Source organism: Phoenix dactylifera, chromosome 14 (assembly GCF_051530095.1).
Source record: "Phoenix dactylifera cultivar Ajwa chromosome 14, Ajwa_hap1_PhDact_Kaust_v1.1, whole genome shotgun sequence".
Classification (NCBI taxonomy): Eukaryota; Viridiplantae; Streptophyta; class Magnoliopsida; order Arecales; family Arecaceae; genus Phoenix; species Phoenix dactylifera.
In genome coordinates this window covers 13,190,315-13,213,379 of record NC_143203.1, presented here as the reverse complement: position 1 = coordinate 13,213,379, position 23,065 = coordinate 13,190,315, and the positions used below count along the sequence as shown (strand labels likewise).

Sequence of the window (23,065 nt, the reverse complement as noted above, 5' to 3'; positions counted from 1 at the left end):
ATTGAGGCGTGGCGTGGGGGAGTCTCGGTCTTACCACGGAGTTGCTGCGGCTTAAGCAGCAATGGTGGAAGCCTCCCTTCTCTGCTGATTCCTACCGTTCTCACCTCCATCTTCTTTCTCTCTGGCTGGCATCCCCCTTGTGAAGAGAGCATTCGTAGGTCTCCGATCGGTTCGGTCTTCGGCTTGTTTCTCCACGGATTCACGACACCGAAGCACTGTTTTGAAGGCAAAGTACGAAACTTTCGCTTTCTATGCTTCGAATTCGATTTTTTGGTGGATTTTAGTGACCTTTGGTGGTATCTAAGTTTATATAACCCTGTTCGTTGATCTTGAGTGTTCTTCTATCTTTTAATCCAATGAACTGAATATGTTCTGCCAGTTGTGTGCTTGAATTGGGCGTTTTCCTTCCATTGAATGTCATTATTTATGCCTTGTTTTCTCGGTTTTAGTTGCATAGCAAAGTTTTCTTCTATTATATGGCGATTGTTAGACTTGAATTGTCTCTGAACCACCGCAGCTTCTCACTTCGGCCGCTCTTTTGCTGCCGTCTGCCGCTCTCCTTCCCTGATCCCTCTTTTCTCTCTTTCTCTCCACATAAATAACTACTTCACGAGTCTTCAAAGCAATCATTTTTCATGGATTTTCTGCTAAATTTCATGGATTCTTTCTTATTATATTTGCTTATTCTTTTATAGCATCTTAAATGGTTTTATAAAGGTTAAAGCTAAGTCATAAAGCCCTCAAAATCTTCTTGGTTTATTGTTATTGTTAACTTACTGATGCGTGTTTGTCAATTTGTCTCTTTAGTTGAAATTTGGATAACCCTGATGAATTGAGGCAGTATTGTGATGGTGTTGAAATTTGAAATACCCATGAGATGGCCGTCAAGTTGGAACCTTGTCAAGATTAGGGAAAAGTAAGGGAATTAGCTACCATGTCTTTGCTTTGTGTCTCATTAGCTTTGCTTGTCATTTGCAGAACTTTGTTGATTGCTTCCACCCCCATTGGTGACTATGCAGTTGCAGGATTAATAAATTTTCAAATTGCATATCCCTGTTTCTGCTTACATAAAATTTTGCTGTGAAAAAATTTTGATCATTGCTAATGTGCATAGACTTGTCAATGCAGGAACGGTTAAAGCACCTATGGCTGTTTATAAGAAATTGGTTCCTCGAGCTATCTTCAATTTTATACATGTTGATGTGGGAATTATCAGAATCTCTAAATATTCAGTAGCTTCTTTGTCAAGATTTGGGTATGCACAGTATAGTGATGATTTTTGGTTGAGAAGATTGGACCATAAGGATTGGCTTGCACCAAATGAAATCCTGAAAATATTTAAGAATGTCAGAGATCCAGAGCTGATTATTGGTGCATTGGAGAAGGCCTCTAGTCGTATGGATTATAAGCCTAGTGAGGCTCTTTACAGTTTAATAGTTGAGAAGCTTGCTTGTGCACGGAAATTTGGTGTTATTGAGGATCTCTTGGAGAGGTCAAGACTTGAAAAGTGCGGACTTTCTGATGAATTCTTTCATAACTTGATAAAAATATATGGCAATGTTGCGAATCATCCAGAACAAGCCATTAGGACACTCCTTAGGATGCCAGATTTTCATTGTTGGCCAACAACTAAGACTTTCAATTATGTGCTCAACATGCTTGTGTGTACTCGGCAGTTTGACATCATCCATGAGGTATACTTGAGTGCCCCCAGGTTGGGAGTTAGTCTTGACACCTGCTGCTTTAACATTCTCATCAAGGGCTTGTGTCAGTGTGGTAAATTGGATGCTGCCTTTTCCTTGTTACATGAAATTCCAAAACAGGGATGTAAGCCCAACGTCACAACTTATTCAACGCTAATGCATGCTCTTTGTAAGCATGACAGAGTAAGTGAAGCATTTGAGATATGTGAGAGAATGGAGAGAGAAGGTTGCCATCCTGATACGATATCCTTCAATATATTGATTTCTGGTCTTTGCAAACAAGGGCGAGTGGCAGAGGGGATGGAACTTCTAAAGACAATGAAACTAAAGGGGTGCTATCCAAATTCAGGAACTGATCAAGCACTTATTTATGGCTTGCTTAGCACTAACAAATTTGTGCAGGCTAAACATTTTATGGACATGATGGTCTCTGAAGGGAGGAGGCCTAGTTTTTTGTCGTACAAGATGACTATTGATGGTCTTTGTAGTGAGAACCTTTTAAATGATGCTGTTGTAGTATTGAAACAAATGGTACAACAAGGATTTGTTCCTCGGATGGGTACTTGGAAAAGGATCCTTGAATGCATGTTCTAGAAGATTAATCATTGTTGTTCCCTCATTGTAATAATTTCTATTGCTGTCAGCTGATGGAACAAATTGATAGAATGGCCAACATAAAATTCATTGATCGCGTGAGCATATAAAAGCCTGTATTTTCTAATATGTTGATTTGCAAAATTTAAAGTATATTTAAAAGTGCATTTTAAAATTTTATCCTACTGAGTTTCTCTATTGTTGGTAGTACATTTTATAGTTTGACCTCTAGTTACAGGTGATATCTTTGGGATTTCCATCTGTGGTTTCCTCTAAATTGACACCATATGGCATTAATCTAGTAGGTTGTACTATTAAAGCAAGTCAGTTTTTTCCAGACTCCTTTTGCCTTATGTGCTGCCATTATTTGTTGTCTTTATATTTGGATGCTCCTGTTGCTTTGGTGAAAATGCATGGACGTCAACAACCTTATCGTCATATCTAAGCTGCTTTTCTTTCCTCTTCTTGACCGTTGTGTTGCTTTCCTAGTGGATTGTTCCATCTAGAAATTATGTCCTGCATATCCTGGTTGCAAGTGTCATGAACTGTATGGTTAGTATTCGTCGAAGTCCGAGTTATGACTTTACCAAGTAAAATGGATGATGAAGTCGCTTCCCAATTTTTTTTTTCTTTTCTACTGCAGTAATGTGTATCTTGTCCCTCTGGAAAAGTTTGCGCTCGGTTTAGATATGTTTTTTATTAATATTTTAATACTCCAACACTAGATTTGGCTATCTTTTTTCTAGTTTCTTATTGTTCTTCTGCTTTTGTTAGTATTCACCTTCTTTCTCTTTTTGAGCCATCATAAATTAATTATAGTAAGGATAAAGCAAGGGCTTGCAAGGGCGCCCCTTCCATGTGCAACCTTTTGGGTAAAGTTTGGCTTGGGCTGGGTTTCTCCTTTAGTAAGTGACATGCTGAACAAGCCATCAAGATGCTCCTCAGAATACCAGATTTTCGTTGTTGGCCTACAGTTAAGAATTTCAATTATGCGCTCAACATGCTTGTTTATACTCGGCAGTTTGAAGTTATCCATGAGGTATGCTTGAGTGCTCCCTGATTGGAAGTTGGCCTTGACACCTGCTGCTTTAACATTCTCATTAAGGGTTTGTATCAGTGTGATAAGTTGGATGTGCCTTTTTCTTGTTTCGTGAAATTCCAAAGCAGGGATGCTGGCCCAATGCTACAACTTATTCAACACTAAGGCATTCTTTTTGTAAGCATGATAGAGTGACTAAACTGAAGCATTTGAACTCTGTGAGAGGATGGAGAAAGAAGTTCACTATCCTGATACAATAACCTTCAATGTACTGATTTCTGGTTGTTGCAGACAAGGATGAGCAGCTGAGGGCATGGAATTTCTAAAGATAATGAAGCTAAAGGGGTACTATCCAAATTCAGGAACTAATCAAACACTTCTTTGTGGTTTGCTTGGCACTAATGAATTTGTGGAGGCTAAACATTTCATGGACATGATCTCTGAAGGCCTAGGTTTTCTGTCATACAAGCTGACCATTGATGGCCATTGTTGAGAACCTTTTAAATGACGATATTGGTATGGTACTGATGCAAGTGGTACAAGGATTTGTTCCTCAGGTGGGCACTTGGAATGGGATCCTTGCATGTTCTAGAAGATGGACTATTACTGTTCCCTCGTTCCATGACTTCTGTTGCTGTCAGCTGATGGGAGTGATTGATAGAATGGCCAATGAAAAGTTCATCTTGATCGGGCGACCACATTTTTTTTATTTACCATATGTTGATTTGCCAAATTAAATGCATATCTAAAGATGCATTTTGCAATCTTTTTCTAATGATTTTCTCAATTGTTGGTTGTGCTCTTTATAATTTGAGCTCTGGTTACAGGTGATATCTTTGGATTTCCTATATCTGGTTTGCTCCAAATAAACACCATATTGCATTAATCTCGAAGGTTATGCTATAAAAGTAAGCCTGTTTTTCCCAGATCCTTTTGCCTTATGTGCTGCCATTATTTTCTGTCTATATATCCTTTCATCCTCCCTTCTCCTTGATTTATTAAGCTGGATAAGTTCCTCCTCCTTGCTTCACAGGAATGCACCCAACCAAGACCCAGTGTGCTTAATCTTTAGTGTTTTATTATTCAGTTACTATGTTTATAAAGGATGCAAACCTCTTTCCTTCTGTATGACATACTGATACATGTTTTCCTACTCACAAATGTGTCTTCGATATTTAGTGACCGATATTTCATAATTAAGATGAATGAAATGCTCTTAGCTTCCAACCAAATCCATGCAGGTCCTTTCTCGACCCAGTGTGGTAATCATCCAATGGTGTTAACTAGTTCTGATGTTCCTGTGGGAGTACTTGAAGATTCCCATGTAGTTGTAGATGGTGCAGTATGGTATACTAATCTAGGTAATCAAGTTTGGAGCTGCCTTTGATCATTGCGAAGACACTCGAAGTCGAGTCAACAGAATAAGTTTAGCAACTTTCAATAGCTCACGAAGCCTCTTATCTTGGGAATGTATCAAATGTATGATGAAGAGCCCGGTACCAAGATATCTTAAGTTGAAGTTGATTCAATGGGATTTGCCTCATCATGAATGTGGGGGGCAATCGAGGGAAATGCTGCTTTTGACGAAAGTGATTAGTTCAAGAAATGCATTCAATAGATGGTTATTGTTTTATCAAATATAATTTTTTGGACTGAAGCATGCTAGAGAAGTTGAGCATGCAAAATAAAGACTTGTTTAGATGCGTGGACTAAAACTGGAATAAAATAATGCTTCAAGAGGAAACCAAAATTTAAAAAAATGGTATTTCTTAATTTTTTTATTTGACTAATTATAGAAAAAGGGGGAAAAATCAGCTATAGCCAAAATTAGCTATTCTTCTTGTCTAGGAGTTTGACCCAATGTTGCAACCATAAATGGAAACTCGTCCATTCACACATATAATTTCATATCCATAATTATTGATGACAGCCAAAATTTTCTGATTTTTTTTTTTGCTGGAGCACACGGATGTATTTTCTTTAGATTGGTTTAAATAGAATTTGGATTCATCCTAGAAAAAATTAGAATGCATATACTCATCTCCATATTGTGCAAATATTCCTGAATTTTAAATTTTTGCATGAGTTTATAAAGTTCTTATCAAAAAATAAGATCAAGCCAATGAACTATTAATGCAAAGTTTTTACAGGATAGATATCTTCTTAGTGGACAGTTATCATCTTTGTAATACTCGAAAAGAAACTTTTAAAACAGGGAAGCAATGGTTTCCTTTCATATTCAAGGAACAACTATTATTTCCAAAATAAACATATAAGAGGAGGTAAGGTTACTTGACATTCACTTATTTTTTTCTCTTTCTTTTTTAATAAAACAATGGTCTAGCCACCTCTTCATTTTATAGATCATTTTATGGAGATAAAAATGATGAAAATGAAAGAAAATCCTCCCTTTGTACAGAAATAAAAAGAGGAGCTCAAAGAGCTACCGGACTACATAGCTCATAAAAGCATAGGTCCTGGACAAACGAAAGAACATATCCCCATCAACATAAAAAGGAAGAAAGGATAGTATTACAACACCATGAGTCCGAATTAAACAAAACAGCACTGTTCTTCTAAAGAGAATGAGAGGCAAGTTATAAGCTGTGGCATCGAGCATGTGGGAAAATATGTTACATTCTCTTTGGACAAGCAATACAGTCATTAGGGAAGGTTCTAAACGTTAGGGTCAGGTGTTGGACGAGCTACAAGCATCTCTAAGATCAATGGAGGCGAGATAATGGGAGATTCAATGCATAAATGTAAGCTAGCATTGATTTAGTTCAAAATAGATCTTGGTTGGCATTATTAAGTTTGTTGTAGTTATGGAATGGATAGAGGCATCATCGAATTGTGCTCAATACAATGAATTATCTCTCATCTAGTAATAAAATATCTGATGGTGCAAATGCAACTTTTCTTTTCTTTTTTCTTTTATTTTTTGAGAATTGCAAAGTTAAGAAAATATATAATGCAGTTTTGCTATATATGGTCTTAATATTCTTTCTAGATTTTTTTCTTTCAAACAACTTCAACTTAATTTGGTAATGCATTATGTAGAATGTGTATAAATTTTCTTCCCCTTCATGAATCAATATTTAGCTAATCTACATATATCTAGCGGTAAGTAAATTGTTCCAACTTAAAATTTTCTTTACTAGTCATCGTAATTGATCTATAATTTTTAAGCTTCGCTCTTGTATTATTTATCGATGCAGGTGTAATATACCTAGTTCCTACAGTTTATGATTGCTTCCACAATGTATAGATTTTTCACTGCTTGAGCACACTATATAGATTTAAAAGAAGCAGCACAAAGGATATCACCGAACCTGCACTCAGGAAGAGTAATGCTATATTTAGCATGATTTCTAAGTTATCCAATCATTTTTAGTTATATTATTTTTTTTTTAAAATTATTATTTTGAAACTAAAGGATACCCACCATATCTCATATAGGCTGGAATCGAGGCTCTCATTAGACCAAAAACTATAGCTTAGTATAATCGAGAGACAACGTAAGGGCCAATGCCCTGTATAACCGAACTCTAGTCCCTTGCCTAAAATGGCAGTATTTTACCATTCAATCAGAATTGGTACTTCAAATGTATCAAACATTTTGGGATCGAATGGGTACATGATAGCATTATCAAGCACAAATTTGCTATATTGCGCCTGGTGTTGGCATTAACTATTCACCTTTCCCAATGCCAAGGCTTGGCTTCCCTGAATTGAGTGAATTCCCTCCTAACGTCTCTCAGCATATCCATTCGTCTTTCCCAATGCCATCTGAACGGACGAGGCTTGATCTCCCACCCCGGCTAAGATTTATTGGAAAGCTCAATCTTCCCAGTAGCTGAAAAAGCCCAAAGGCCATAACTCCCCTCTATATAAAGCCCACTCCATCGCACCACTTGACCCAAGCCATCACAACAGCGTTGTCTTGTCTTATAACAAAGTCCGGTTACAGTGACGGCATTCGTGATGAAGGCCACCACCTTGTGCTCCCTCCTCCTCCTCTCCTCCCTCCTCCTCCTCCTCCTCCTCCCGAGGGAGGCTGCCGCCGCCGTGAACTGTGCTGTTGTTGCTGCCAAGGCAGCACCATGCCTGAGCTTTGCGACAGGCAAGGTCCCGAGGCCTCCCGCGGCGTGCTGCGCCGGGCTGCAGCAGCTCGCACATCAGGCCGTCACGGTCGCCGACCGGAGGACCACTTGCCATTGCTTGGAGAACGGAGTGAAGAGATTCCCCGGGGTGCAAGACAGGTTCCTCAGCAAGATCCCCGCAGCTTGTAACATCAGAGTTGGCTTTCCAGTTTCCCGCAACACCAACTGTGACAGGTGAGTGCAAGAGCCAGGAGCTAGAGTTTGATGATTACTTTTAGCACAAAGTGCAACTTTCATATATATTCTAGTTCTTAGTAGAAAGTCCTTGGCAAGTGAAGACAACCATCCTTGATGGCTTATTTCATTTTTCTTCCAACCTGTGCCAATAAACCATCTTTATCATATGTGGCAAAGTTTATGATGCAAGAAAGAACTTAACCCTCCGTTTGGGAGTTTTTCAGGAGAGGAGAAAAGAAGAGAAAGAAAAACTTTAATGAGAAGGAAAAAGAAAAAGAAATAGAATACACTTTCCTCTCTTTTTGTTTGGGAGTTTTAGGAGGAAAAAAAAAGTAATTTCCTTCCTCTTATTTGGGAGTTTGGAGATAAAAGCAAAAAAAGCATACATTTTTAACACTTTTACTAAAATACCCTATAATATATTTATCCTTTTAATTTGGTACTTTTTTAATTTAAGAGTAAAATAGGTATTATAAAAAAATTATTAAGTTCCAAATTCTTTCTCCAAATGAGAGAATTGGAACCTAAAATTTTTCCTTCTATTCCCTCCTATTCCCTCATTTTCTTTTCTTTTCCCTCTACTAAAAAACTCCCAAACACCGAACTTTGTAACTTTTTCTTTCATTCCATTTCTTTCTCCCCAATTCCAAGTTTTCAAATGGAGCCTAAGTGACAAAAAATATGCAGCACAATCCAAGAAGTGAGGTAGAGAAAAGTTTGGCAGGTCTTGAATCACTTGATGTTTTTGATGCTTTATACATATAGTAATTGTTATCAATTTGCATAAAAAAAAAGTGCCTCCTAAAGGGTAGCAGAGTAGTTTTGGACAGAATAGGGTCTTACAAATTTAAGGTGTCCCCCTTAGTTATTTGTTTCATCATTTAATTGTCTTCAAAAGTTTTTGTGGTAACTATTTAGTTTTTTTTTTTTTTTTTTTTTTAGTTAGGATAATTTGTATGTGTTTCTTTCCGTCTTGCAGGATTAAGTGAACTGGGGAGTTGGCGAGAAGCCAGCAAGTTATCGTATGTCTCATATAAATAAAGGGATCATTGGCTCTTGCTTGAAGAAGGTTTAGCTATACATGCACATGTAATCCCGCATCGATGGATCAATAAAATTATCTTGATATAAATAAGGTGGTTCCTGATCACTTATCGACGCAATGTAGATCTTGCAGAGATGATATGGTCATGCGCAACCAAATGAGATGAAGTAGGAAAATGAATAAGATGAACTTACGGCCGCACAAAAGAAGGGGTGAATCTAGGTAACATGACATGAAGATGAACAGATTGATAAAAAGAATTGCATTAACATGAGAATGAGTGGCATGGAGATAATTGGCAACATGTCATGCTGTGTAGATTATAGCAGCATCCACATCTATAATTTTTAAATTTTGAAGCCCAAGCTCTCCACATAAAGAATCGTAATTGCTTATTTAAAAGCATCCAATATAAAAAATTCAAAACATGTGACAGAAGTTCTTCACTCTAGAAATTAACTAAATCAAAATCTTTGATTTCTTTTCTATTTTCTTCATGGTATGGATCATGAACAATGGTTTGCATAATGATAGACCATAACATCCTCTCCCAGGCCCCACCTCCCCAAAACAAAGAAAAGGCCAAAAATTCCACTTCAGCACACTTGGTCAGGGAAATCAATCCATTGTCTGAATATGCAATGCTTTTAAGAGAGCATGAAATCAAATTAACAAACCACTTTCTAAAAATGAAAGAGATGACCGAACAAAAAGCTACACATTCTGTATGTGAAAAGTTCACAGCGTTATGACCTACTACTGGGATTTACAAGCATGAATGCCGCAATATATACACAACTTTGTTTCATTTGTAATGCTTTAGAATAAAGGAACTGACATTGCTTCATGTCTGTATGAGGATTAGAAAATCAGAATCCAAAATCTTGGAAGTAGCAAGCAGAGCTTTACAGCAGAGGACCAAAAGCCCATACCTGACCAAAAGCCCATACCTCTTCACCCAGCTTTTGTGTGGGGTGGTGGGAGAGGGGTGGATGGTCTGATATTTGAGATAAACTCAGTGAAGAAAATAACAGAATGTAACAGTTTGTAAGGAAACCTTTTCGATTTTTAGTTTGCTTCATCTATGAACGGTTACTTGTGAAGCTCCATTTGTTATCTAGGTTGAGATCGAGGTTAATATGATCAGGATCTATTGGAGTTAGGCGGGGGTTCAGGGCTTTCAGAGACCTCCAATTGTGGAGGCAGAAGGTTGAGAAAGCTTCCCAGAACAGGCTGGCCTGTTGTAGATGTTGTGTCTGCAAGATGCAACAAAATAGGTCTCATAATGCAAATTAATGGATATGAACTGCACCAATTTGAATGGTCGTAGATCACTACCAAACAAGGTCTTGATTGATGGCCTCTTTGGCTTGTTCTTTTTCTTCAGCTCCACTGCACACATACAATGTTGTATGTGAAAATGCCAAGGCAAGTAGATTTTGCAATAAAAATCTATTTAATTATCAATTTTGCAAGAGAAGGTTGGATTTTTTCTGCAAAATGATACACATTTAGGTGTCCGTGGACAATTTTTTCCCTAGGTCTAGGAAATAGTCCAAATAAACGTGTGTCAGATATCCAAAATGTGAATGAAACATTCAATAAATGTGTATCAGACATTCAATAAATGTGTGTACTGCCTACTCATACTTAGGACTAAGGGCAAAATTGTCCAGGAACACCTAACTGTATATCATCATTCCACAAAAAAAAAAATCTGACTTTTTCTGCAAAATCAATAATCGAGTAGGTCTTTTATGCAAGGTTCACCCACTGCAGTGATAAGATTGAGAAGTAATTGTTGAAAGCTTGGAACTAGCGTACATGTGTGTGTGTTTGTGCGGGGGCATACAAATGACAATGGGAGAAGAGGATGAGGGACTACCAATGCCTGGTGCATCGTGGTCATTAACAATTTCAAAGTTCTTGTAAGTATAACCCACAAAGTTCACATCTTTGGATGAAAGCTTCTGCAAATTATACAAAGTAATTATTTATTGCAGTTGGATAACTAAATAACAAATTTGGATTACTATGAAGTATCATTGAATTGAATTAAGAGCTCAGAACTATCCATACTAGCAGCCTGAGCCAATATATGTCGATTTGATGAAACAAATATACAGTCATATATGAGCAGAAAAATTTTGTTAAAGAAATTATTTCTGGACAAGGGACTTCTTTATCAGTTCATAGAGCATGGTGAATAGATAATACATAATGTCTTTCCACAAATAGTACAAGCAGATTCAGTTGTTAAGGAAGGCCATAACAGCTTCCTCAACAAATATTGCAACAAAGCTTGTTTGTCTTAAAATTGAAAAAAAAAAAGGAAAAGAACAATATACACATATATATATACGTACATGCGCTCATGCATTTTGTGACTCTTCTTGAGATAAGCTCATCTCTGACCTGACCTTAACTTTTCATAACAAAAAGTTTATTGATAGTAGTTCTTGTTATTATTGAATGGTATATGCTAATTTCACATTTTTTGTTTGATAATGGCAAACCTGAAATGACTCAGAGTCAAGATCAGCATATTCATATTTAAAATCCTTCAAAAAAACAAGTTTTTATTCTTAAGCAGAAGTTGTTTAAAAAGTAGATGATTTACAGATACCCAAACTTCTCTGCATTTTCTGTAAAAGTTATTTGAATCGTATGATTTAAAATTGAATCTTATGACAAACAAATATTTCATGATTATAATAATTTGACCCGAAAACTTAAAGAATACAATTCACTCTAAGATGCATAGCAATACACAGCCAAATGATTCTTTATATCAAGAGAAGAAAAGGTAAAGGCAAAATGAGGCTACAACTTACCTTGATTGTCATAAACATCTCACTATGTTGTTTGCATACTTAAGAACTTAAGGAACGTCCCATAGCAACTTTTGAAACATAACATATTAAATTGCACTCTTGATGCCATTATGATCATTACTAAATGACAACCTTGTACATGTTAAAGAGAGAATTCAATGAGCTCAGACATCTAAGATCATTCAATTTTCTCAAAGAAATGGGATAAAAGAGCATTGAATTTTCTTAATAGTATCAAAAGGCAGAATATGCCATACTGCTGACTCTCAAATGGATCATCTAAGGAATTGGTGATACTAAAGATAAACGACTTTAAAAATGCAAAGATAGTGTCACTGCCTGCAGCAATAAGCTGCCTAACATAGTAAGAATTATCAATTAAACCAAGTGACAATCATGCTAAGCATATTCTGGTCAATTAAAGATGACCAGGCCTGCTAGAAGAAAATCTACAAACAATCAGTTTTCATGAATATAATCTCATGATGTTGCTCACAAATAATTGCCGAACCAGTGTTTAAATAGAAAACTGGTATCAGATTAATCAGAAAAATAGACTGACGGTAAGGATGAAGAATCCAACTATACCTTTCTCCAAGGACCAGACTTCGATGAAGTTTGAATCGGAGTTGCAGACTGCATCAGTATAATTTTTAATTAATACTGTTCAAGTGCAAAACTCACATATACTGTCCTTGAAGGTACGCAGTTAAATTCTTAAATGCTTAAGAAACAAAAAATGGATGGAAGGAATAAATATGAGCAATATGCTCCATCATAAATCTTCTTAATTGCATCCACAATATATGAAATGGTTTGAAGCCATATGCATTTGAACAATTAGAAAGCAGGCAACCATTGAAAATCTAGATAGTGAGATGACTGCTAAAGAACTGAAGCAGCCCAACATATGTTGCTCATATTTAAATGCAAAGAATGGCAAATGAAACTCCTAATTCTGAAGTTTTTCTTTCTTTTTTGTTCTAGAGGACAATATGTGGTGAAATTGGTAAACCATATGAATATTACAAGCTACTATTGTTTCATCATTCAAAGGTCCTTCAGACAAATGTTATCACTTATGCATAACTTAAACATGAATCAATATCAGTCTGTGATAGTATGCTACATAACTGATAAGGTTTAAAAATTATATGTGTATCTTTAGAATCCAAAGACAAATGAGGTTGAAAGAGATCAAACATCTCTCCCTTTTAGTTATAGAAAAGAAGAAGAAACTCTACCATGGCAGCAGTGGTCAAACATCAAACTAAAAGCAAGAGTTACTACAAAAAGGGAAACAAATCAAAATAATATAACATAGGAAAAAAATATCATCCTAGTCAAAATTTGAGGCAAAGTATAAACATATTGAATATAAGATTCCCAAGGTATAGTAGAGAGAGCATTCCCAACTCAAATGATATGTTAGGAGGCACTTCAATTTTCTCGTGTAGATTTGTTCTTGCATGGTTGGTGCTACATGGCATAACAAAAAAGTTGACTCAGCCAGAATCAGAATGTCTTACCTCCTCAAACTTCTCAAAGTTATGAGTATCCAACTCATCAATAACCTCAGGTACAAAAGCAGCCTCCATCTGATATAATCTGTCCCACTGAATGCCTTTAAACCATGGATGCGCCTAAAGTTGCCAGGGTATCAATATCAATATTCCACCTGACAGATTACAGGAAAACAAAATAGATAACATCTCAACTAGAACAAGACCTTTATTTCATGGGCTCCTCTTGTTCCAAGTCTCTGCTCTACATTGCACAGCAGTTTGTGGATGAGATCTTTAGCTTCTGGTGAAAGCTTTGCCTCTTCAGGAAATTTTAAGTGAGTTTTCCAGTTCACAATCTGCAAAACATAAGCTGTGTAAGCATCCACACAAAAACATGCAACCTCATCTCTATATACTGATAGTAAATCATTTGATTGCAGATTAGTATTCTTCAAACATGCAGGTCAGTCAAATTTACGTTAAAAGTTGTTCCATTAAATTTAAAATAATTGATCCCTCATTCAGACCCCTCCCTCTAAAAAAAAAGGAAAAATGCAAAAAAATTGATAAAGAAAGAAAGGCACTGGTGTTGCCCAAGGAGACAACCCAAGAGGGGGGGGGGGGGGTGAATTGGGTTTTAATTAATTATTGACAAATTAAAACTTAATGAGTAATTAATTAAATCTATTGCAAGCAGGTTAAATAGATTACTAGATGTAGTGAATGGAGAGAGTGGAAGAGACAATTAATCAATACAAACACAAGAGACTTTATAGTGGTTCGGAGCCAACTTTTGCTCCTACGTCCACTCCCCAAGCCGCACTTGGGAGTTCACTATAATCCCTAGGATTACAGCCGGTTGTTTTACAAGTTCACAACCCAACTTGTTGTTTTCGCGACATCACAATGAACTCGGTCGGTTTTTACAGGCTCACCGACTAGAACCACCCGATTGTTTTTCCGGGATCACAATCAAACCCTTACACCGTTGGTTTTAACTTTGGCTCACCAACAAACCTTACCACCCTTGATTTAATCCCCTGATTGAATTAAGTAAGAAAAACAGTTTGGAAAAATCACAAGGAAAGCTTCTATAAAGCAAATGTGAACAATATTAATAGAGAAAGGTTAGAAGCCCTCAAACAGATTTCAGAAGGAGAAGTAGGGGCTTCTCGATTTCTAAGTCTCCTCTTGAATGCACAGAAGATTGAATGACAGTAGTAGAGCCTTAATTGCGAAGGAAGTACTTGTTGGGTTGAGTTGAATGCACTTCTTCCTTCTTTTGCTTGTATTTTCTCTCTAGGGGATCTTGGTGGTTGAAAAGCTTTAATGCCCACAATGGAATAGCTCAATCCCTATCTACTACTGTTTACTCTGGCTATTTAAACTGTTTCCTACGGAAAATAGCCGTTGACACTGATTTGTAGCCGTTCTGTACAGTCTGCACATCCTGACAATGTATCCGTTGGGGTCGGAGTCGACTCGCTCGATCTGGAGTCAACTCGGCTGTTGTTGGAGTCGACTCATGCTTCACTGGAGACGACTCGCCCACTGTTCAGGATTTGAATTAAATTGTTGTCTCGTCCTGGAGTCGACTCGGACCAAACCTGGAGTCGACTCGCCAATATCTGGAGATGACTCGGCACTTTTGGATACGGCTCGTTCTCAGGGTTCCAGAAATCCATTTCTCTGGGTTCCAGAGTCGACTCGGGTTCTCTTGAAGTCGACTCGGCTCTCAGAGTCCGAAAAGCCGATCCTCTGTCTGTTGATCTGAACTGCCTCGGAGTCGAGTCGCACTCTGTTGGGGTCGACTCGGCTGACTTGGGGGTCGACTCTGGAATTCCTGGAGTCGACTCGTTCACAGGGTTACTGAGGTTGGTTCTCTGCCTTTCAGTCTGCTTTCCTCTGAGAGTCGACTCGGGCATAATTAGGAGTTGACTTGTCAAACGTCGGAGTCGACTCGCATCCTTCTGGAGTTGACTCGGTAACAGGGTTTAAAACCCATCGCTCTGTCTTTCTGTCTGTTACTCCTTGGAGTCGACTCGGAACTGTCGGGAGTCGACTCGGCAAGCATCAGAGTCGACTCGAAATCTTCGAAGTCGTCTCGGTGACAGGGTCTGAAATTCATCTTTCTGTCCTTCTGTCTGTTCTCAGTCGGAGTCGACTCGTAGTGTACCGGAGTCGACTCGAGCTTGTGCCAGAACCTCTGAAACACTTAGAGTCGACTCGCAATCTTTCGGAGTCGACTCGAGCTTCAGACTTTGGTTCAATTGAGTTCAACACTTAGCTAAATTACTTTGAACCAAGGCTCGACGCACTTAAACATAAATTCACATATATTCGCCTGAAATACTAGATTGAATTCATTAGTACAACATGAAATATACTCAAATGCTTTGAGCTCATCAAAATCAAATAGGGGTATAATCAATCACTCCACAACTGGCATAAGCCAGAAAATTATATTACTGACAATTACTGCTCCATGCCTTACAGCAATACCTTCTCAACATTTTTAAACCTCCCTCAAGTCCTCTTCATCTATTTAGGTCTCCTCACTTCACCTAACACCAGCCCTTGCATCAATTGCTTGCAACGGTCCTCATGTCACTCCCTATTTTAAAATCCATCTCTAATCTCAGCCTCCTTGCAGAGCTGCCATGAAGGACCATGCTTGAGATATCCCAACCCACTAATCTGGGAGAACCGACAATATTTAATTACCGCAGGCTTTATAACATTTCCCACATGCTGAATGGCAGCTTACGTACTATATGCAACTAAATACAACAAGAATCTATGACATTATGTAAAAAAATATTCATAAGTGAGATGAAAATAAAATTAACTTGTAGAATCATCATACATCAATAATCCTAAATATGCTATATTCTTTTACTAGAAAAACTATTCTATATTTTAGAAGAACCCAAAAAAAAAATAATTTGCAAATTATATACCTTCCTACAGGTCAACATTTGCTTTTCAGAATAAAATGGTGGGTAACCAACAAGCATCTCATACATGATTGCTCCAAGTGACCACCTGAAAATTCCAAAAGTCAGGAAATTGAAATGGGCTGAGTGAAAATTAGTCCTTAGACTTTACCAATCACACTCCATGCCATATCCTTTCTTCAGTAAAACTTCTGGAGCAATATAATCAGGGGTACCGACAGTTGAATAAGCCTGAACTTACAAAGCATGTCAGTGAACATTGAAACACAATTAAATTTGTCTTTATATAACAAAACACGAAGCAAGATGTACCCTATAAGTACCACTACAACCTAAGCATAACTAACAACAGAAAAACATGAAAGTGAGGATAATATGCATACCCTTCAAAAGAATAGTATTCTTCAAAAGAATAAAATACAATGAATCGAATATGCAATTTTCTTTCTTTTACTTCTAAAATACCAAGCCATGACTCTCACACTGGAAATTGAGTGCTATATTTCACAAATTGCAGACTAGGTCACTTTTAATAGCAAAGCTAGAAAGTTACATTAAACAAATTATATGTCACATGCAAAAGAGCAGCAGCAAAATTCTGTTAAATCATTTCCCTTGGCATGTACTAGAGGGCATCTTCCAAAAGAAGTAAGGCTCTTTAGTAGTTTTTGCGTAATTGTAAGGCCTACCTGGCATGTATGCTGAAGTTCAACATTTAGAACCAAAAACATGCAGAGTGGCACACAGGATAATCAAGGATACATCAGGAGGACACATGACTTACCAACATTCGCCTATTCTTCTGCCAGTGTAGTAGCTGTTCCTGTTGTGTACGCCTGGGTGCAGGGTAGGAGTTTAACCGCTCCTTACTTTCCAATAAAGGGTTGATATTTTTCCCAATCATATCGTCAGGATCACTAAGATTAGGAAAACTAGTACGGTCTAAAGGTTTACACAACCCAAAATCTGATAGTTTGACATGGCCATTTCGATCTAGCAATAAATTGTCAGGTTTGATGTCCCTATTCAGTAAGAAATATTCAGTTAACACAAATGATGTCATAGAAGCCAATAAAGCCCTGTATGTACCAATCAATGGGAAAATAAATAAATAAAATACAAAACACGTACCTATGAATATAGTTGTGTTTGTGAATAGATTCTATAGCTAACACAGTCTGCCCAACATAAAACCTGGCCTCATCTTCTGTCAATATATCCTTGCGCATAAGTAAAGTCATCATGTCTCCACCAGGAAGGTATTCCATGATAAGATATAAAAATTCTTGATCCTGAAAGGAGCAATATAGTTTGACAATGCAAGGACTATCAACCTCTGCGAGAAGATTTCTTTCCGCTTTTACATGCTCCACCTAAAAGCAGGAGAGGGAGGGTATCGGGGTGAGGATGCAGGCAGACAGCACATTATCCACACCACATAACCAATATCTAAAAGAATAAGGAGCTTGTAATGATACCTGGTCTTTATGAAGCATTTCAGATTTTTTTAGTATCTTCATTGCATACACTTGCCTGGTGGTCTTCTCTCTACAAAGCCTCACCTGCATAGTGGCAAATGCATAAACAAAAAGTCAGTAAGTTGAAAAGTTTGTTGAAGCTACTTAACATATAAACTTGAAAAAAACAAACAAACAAATTCAGTTTTACTTCTTCAGCCTGAAAATTTATATCCTTTTAATTGCATAGACAAATTTCCAGAATCAGTACAAAAGAGAGTCAAAAAATGTCCAGACTGAACCAAAGGATAGTCCACAAGGAGAACTGCACCTTGTGATTCTCTTCTAGGCAGTGTTTGTTTGGAAATAAAGCACGAATGACGCTTGGAATATGCCTTATCAGGTTTATAGAAAAAAGAATAAGGGAGGAAATACCATTCTGGTCAAACATGCCTATTCCAATAGGATAAGGATAGTGTTATACCTGGAATAAGACCCTCTTTTTTTCCCTGCTCTTTTTGCACAGACAAAAATACCCTCAACCCCACAATTATTCCTGCCAGGAATGAAGAATTTCATTCACATATCCATATCCCACTTTTGTTATTGTTCGAATGCTTCTCTCTCTCTCTCTCTCTCTCTCTCTCTCTCTCATGCGCGCACACACAAAAAAACAAACTAGGTCCAACTTATTCCATAAATCAGCTGAGTCAATATTCTCAAAACCAACATAAACCAGCAAATGATTTTATACTTGAAAATAACCAAACAATAAAATAATATCAACAAAAAATTAAACATAATCCTATAAAACACAAGCAATAATGCTGCTGCAACATGGAATAAAAAATGTAGTACAGTATTCCAAGAACACCAAACTGAAACAATAACACGATTCCATCATAGCAAGCAATGTCCACACATCAGAGTACAAAGACTGACATGTCACTCATGTGTATTCTATGCACAATGTACCAGCTCTATTGAAAATTGAAAGAGAAGAATAAATCAGCATTATGAAAAGAGACAATATGATATTAATGTCAAAGTGAATGAGCAAAACTGATGACTAAGAAAACTAGATAGCTTTGTATAAGAATATATCAAGAAAGCATTTATAATATCATGGCAAATTGTCAAGCAGAAGTCATTACACAAACTCACATAGGACAAATCTAAGGATTTGATCCAAGGTTTTAAATACCAAGGGACAGAGCTGTCCTGGTTTGTCCATGAGTGGGATGCCTAGTGTACCAAAACCTTGGGACAGTAGATGCCCTATTCCATTACTCCACCCATCCCCCACCCCAACCCCCGCCTTCCTGATTCTCAGGGATGGTTAGATTCCATGCTGGCCGACCATATCTAAACCTTGATTTGCTCATTAAAAGTATCAACATAAGAACCCTCATCAGAAGATCAAGCCATCCAGTGGCAGAAAACAACTTAAACAATTTATCAATTTGATAATCCAGCATGAGTTTCAGTACAAGGAAATTGTAAAAGCTTTTGGAGTACTTTTACAAGTCTTCATGACATGCAATATACAGAATGGGCATTATGAAGTCAGACTCGGAACATGTTGCTAAAAGTTCTGTTTAATTACAATGTAAAAAAGAAGAAAACAGGAATGGACACCAACCTCCCCAAATGCACCCCTCCCGATAATTGTCAGCAGTTCAAAATCATCGACTCCCACTTTATACCTTTGAAGGCGCATGTATTCAGTTTCTTTTCTCTCTAAGTTCTTTATGAGGTTGTTTTGCTCCTCTTCAGAAACATCAGCATCAGCAAGCTTCCTCTCCAAGATCTGTCGCCTAACATCAACAATAATTTTAATAGAAACAAAACATAAACAAGGAAGAACAAGGAGGTTTGTACTAAAAAAATAAGCTCACTTTTAAGCAACCCGAAAGGCAGTAATTGAAATATCAATATATTCATTTTAAATGTTATATGTACATTTCATGGTAATATGGCCTGTTCTCCAGCATAACTCTAAACCAAGCCAATCAATGCAGGTGGGACGTATACAGCAAATTTTAACCTGATCTGCCTCCAGCTTGATCTACCCACTTCTCTCAAGACCTAGAATTTACAGAGGCGGTATCTGGCAATTTAAGATTCTGATCAGCATGACATAAAGGAGAAGGTTAGGCTTGGTAAATATCCTAGACCTAAAACCTAATTAGTCTGTGTTAGAGTCATTTTAGTGCTGGAGAGAACCTGTAAAAGGAGCAGTCATTTCTCTTCCACATAAAACATTTTCTCCTTTTTGATGTCGCTGTTCGTAGATAAGATTTGCAAAATTTATGAATTTATTGGTCCCCATTCTAAGACAATACTAGTGGGGATTAGCTGGCATCTAACATCATGACATGAAAAATCAAATTCTTATTCCCACTATAAATCCAATCATGGACCCACGCTGTACTCAAGTCGATAGGGTTGTGGATAATAATCCATATGTAATTGGTTTCACATTCTCTGCAAGTGCAAAATTGAGAAATATGCACATCTAAACCGACATTCAACGTAACCAAGGAATATCCTACGAATGATTTCGAGGGAACGACAGCAGTCCAACACTGCTCTCTTTATAGAGATGCTACAGACAAAATTTAATTCTAGATAGATCTAAAGTTCTTTTGTAGCGAAGGATTGTAACAACATTAAATGCATAGGAAACCTGTACGAAATCAGTGATAATGTGTAGAAAGATAATAAATGCAGCATTTCAGCAAACATCATCATGTTATATGCTTGGTTGGTGTTAGGGGGATCAATGCATATTAAAGTATGCAATAATCTAAGGCCTCGTTTGGCAGAGTTGTTGGCAGTAGAGATTTCGGAAGTAGAGCTTTTATAAAAGGTTATTTGCTAGTTGGTAACTACATTTCTAAAATGCTATGAGACTTTAATATGTGTCTGGTAAACAAATTGATAAAGTACTTTTGGTATGACAAAATGACCATAAAGGGCATTGCATAGTATTATCTAACAGAACATAATAAAACATAATATGTATTAATACATAAATATATAATATAGTATAATATTACTGTAATGTAATATATTATTTTTATAATATAGTAATATAATATTGTATACTATAGCATAATAATGTAACATAATTTGATATTATATAACATAATATATCAATGTAATATACAATGTATAATATAATAACATTATATTTATAGTATAATATATTATTATTATAATATTATATTTATAGTATAATATAATAATAAAGATATAAAAAATTATAATTATTATCATTATATATTATTATTATTTTCTGTAATTATTATATTTTATTATGGATATTTTGGTCAAAAAAAATTAAGAATTCAAAACAGTTTTCCGATTCGGAGAAGCTCCAAAATAGCTTCTTCCAAAAAGAAGTTTTAGCTTTCTGACAAAACTAAAATGATTTTCATTTTTTTTACCAAACACCCTTATTCTATCTAAAATGATGGCCCTCCAAAAGCTCTGCCAAATAAGGCCTAACACATAATGTTCCAATCATATATAGTGATCCATCTAGTCGACACCTCACAGTAGGTTAGTTTATTTACTATCACTTGATGGGTAGTTCAAATTTACTTCTCAGACGGCTCTCAACCTTTCCAATTTAGTAATTGTTGAACTATTGTTGCCAAGAACACATTTTGAAAGCAAAATAAAAATAGAATATTTACCTCTCCTTCCGTCCTTGCAAGCTCTTCATCTGGGTCCTGTAATGGTTTTCGATGTACTGCTTTGCAGCAGCAACCTTCTGCTGAGTGGCGTTTGAAGGTGCATCATCAATTTGAGGTTTCTGCCCATTTTTCCTATCATCTGTCTCCTTATTTTTCATGGGCCGAAACTTCAGCTTATCCCCTTGTTTTTTGAATTTCTGCAACCAGCTCCTTATCCGATCCATCTCAATCACAACATCAACATCTATCTTTCTTGGGCTACAGTGAACACTTGATTTGCCTTATCACACTACAAACAGCACTTCAAACTGAATAAAAAACTGACAAAAGTAAAATTAAGATTAAGAAGTAAATAAAAGTAAATATAGATTAAAAAAGTTGACAACTACATAAATGGATAGGGAAAACTAAACGTATAAACAGAATTAAGTCATAAAGCGTCCGAACTTTGATATCAAAATTTTCTGGAAATTTTTATATTATAGACCGACACCAAACAAAAAGAAAATCCCAGAGAATATGAATCAAAAAAATACAAGGAAAGAAAAAGAAAGAAGTTAACCCATATCTGAGCATATGAAGATTGAATCCATTGCGAATGAAAAAGAAGAAAAACTCAATCTTGCAATAGAATTGGACGCTAGAATTAATAACCGACCATAGAAACTACATTATCACATAATCATGAATTCAGAAAACAGTTCAAAAGATGCTCCAACTTCACCATAAACACAAACCCCAAACAACAATCTTTACCTAAAATCCCAAATCTGCACCGAATTACGCACTCCTCGATAAAATGCAATAAAAACCCAAGTTTATCCCACTCCACAATTCTTAATCCAATTAAACCCCAGCAAGCAGAAGAAATCCAAGCACCAGTACGGGAAAAACCCCATCCCGCCACCGAATTCGTCCGCTAATATCTCGAAATGGATAGTGGAAGCGAATCTCACCTCGATCAAGAATCAAATCGCCGAAAAATCCGGTAAGCCAACCGTCGCTCTAACCTTCCGCTACTGAAATTTTAAGCGCCCTCTTCCTACATTCCCGTAAGAAATAATATAATTAAACGCGAAACGCCAGTAATTTATTTTTTTAATATTACCCAGCGAATCCACAATTCCAATGCTTATGTGGTGAGCTAGGCTACCCAATTATTTCTTGTATGTATGAACACTGCTAAGTAAAACTTTTATGTTGGACCAAGTCCACAAATCAGTCCAACTCTTTCCCTCCTGTTTCTTTTTTATCTATTTTTGTGTGTGCTAGTTTGTCGTTAGATTGCTCCGCCACCGAGCTAGTCGATCTGATCCTATCAATAATTTTTCCACCGCTGATAGAAATTAGTTAAGTTAGATTTTTTTTTTTCTGTACTACAGCACTGTATACCAGCCTAGTACATAAGCAATGGTCAATGATCTCAGCTAATTAGCCTATTTATTTAATTTTAGATAATTTTAATAAATGATCCATTTTCTATCTTTCTATTTTTTAAAAAAAAACTTAATTTTTTTAGAATTTTTTGCTGATACATTTTGATTGTATGTTTGAGAGAACTTTATATATATATATATATATATATATATATATATATATATATATATATATATATATATATATATATATATATATATATATATATATAAAGTGAATGCACATATTTTTATATAAGTGTTTTTGTCTTTGATGTCAGTTAAATTTATTTAATGAGCACGCAAGATGGTACATACATGAAGCAAGGGATAAAGCATCTAAAATTTTTAAAATTAAATTATTTCAGCAAATATTCGCCCATCCTTCATGGTCCCCCCTTTTCCATCCTAGGATCACTTGAGAGCTTGGCTAATCAAAGTAGAGAATGGCCTGCTAAGCTTTATTGGGCAA

At 36.5% G+C, this 23,065-nt stretch overlaps 2 protein-coding genes and 2 pseudogenes across 4 annotated transcripts; 3 read left to right on the top strand and 1 right to left on the bottom strand.

Annotated features, from left to right (window-relative positions):
• LOC103720547 (pentatricopeptide repeat-containing protein At3g14580, mitochondrial) lies at positions 1-4,111 on the top strand. 2 transcript variants are annotated; one of them, XM_008810300.6, is made up of 3 exons: positions 2-231; positions 808-916; positions 1,129-4,111. In XM_008810300.6, the coding sequence occupies exon 3, from the start codon at positions 1,146-1,148 to the stop codon at positions 2,295-2,297; it is 1,152 nt and encodes a 383-aa protein (XP_008808522.2). In that variant the 5' UTR covers positions 2-231; positions 808-916; positions 1,129-1,145; the 3' UTR covers positions 2,298-4,111. The 2 variants fall into 2 exon arrangements, with proteins under 2 accessions (XP_008808523.2, XP_008808522.2); XM_008810301.6 differs by lacking the exon at positions 808-916 and having other exon boundaries at positions 1-231.
• LOC148700044 (pentatricopeptide repeat-containing protein At3g09650, chloroplastic-like) lies at positions 3,211-4,111 on the top strand (annotated as a pseudogene).
• Positions 4,112-7,253: 3,142 nt separating this feature from the next.
• LOC103720553 (non-specific lipid-transfer protein C, cotyledon-specific isoform-like) lies at positions 7,254-8,795 on the top strand. Its single transcript, XM_039132611.2, has 2 exons — positions 7,254-7,673; positions 8,656-8,795. The coding sequence occupies exons 1-2, from the start codon at positions 7,321-7,323 to the stop codon at positions 8,663-8,665; spliced, it is 363 nt and encodes a 120-aa protein (XP_038988539.2). The 5' UTR covers positions 7,254-7,320; the 3' UTR covers positions 8,666-8,795.
• Positions 8,796-10,512: 1,717 nt separating this feature from the next.
• Positions 10,513-22,314, bottom strand: LOC120103742 (uncharacterized; annotated as a pseudogene). Its single transcript, XR_015973081.2, has 12 exons — positions 22,135-22,314; positions 21,179-21,486; positions 19,117-19,291; positions 17,496-17,579; positions 17,149-17,390; positions 16,802-17,039; positions 16,169-16,248; positions 16,021-16,105; positions 13,285-13,416; positions 13,085-13,198; positions 12,144-12,191; positions 10,513-10,691 (listed from the first exon to the last, which is right to left on the bottom strand). The product of XR_015973081.2 is annotated as an uncharacterized LOC120103742 (transcript).
• Positions 22,315-23,065: the final 751 nt, after the last annotated feature.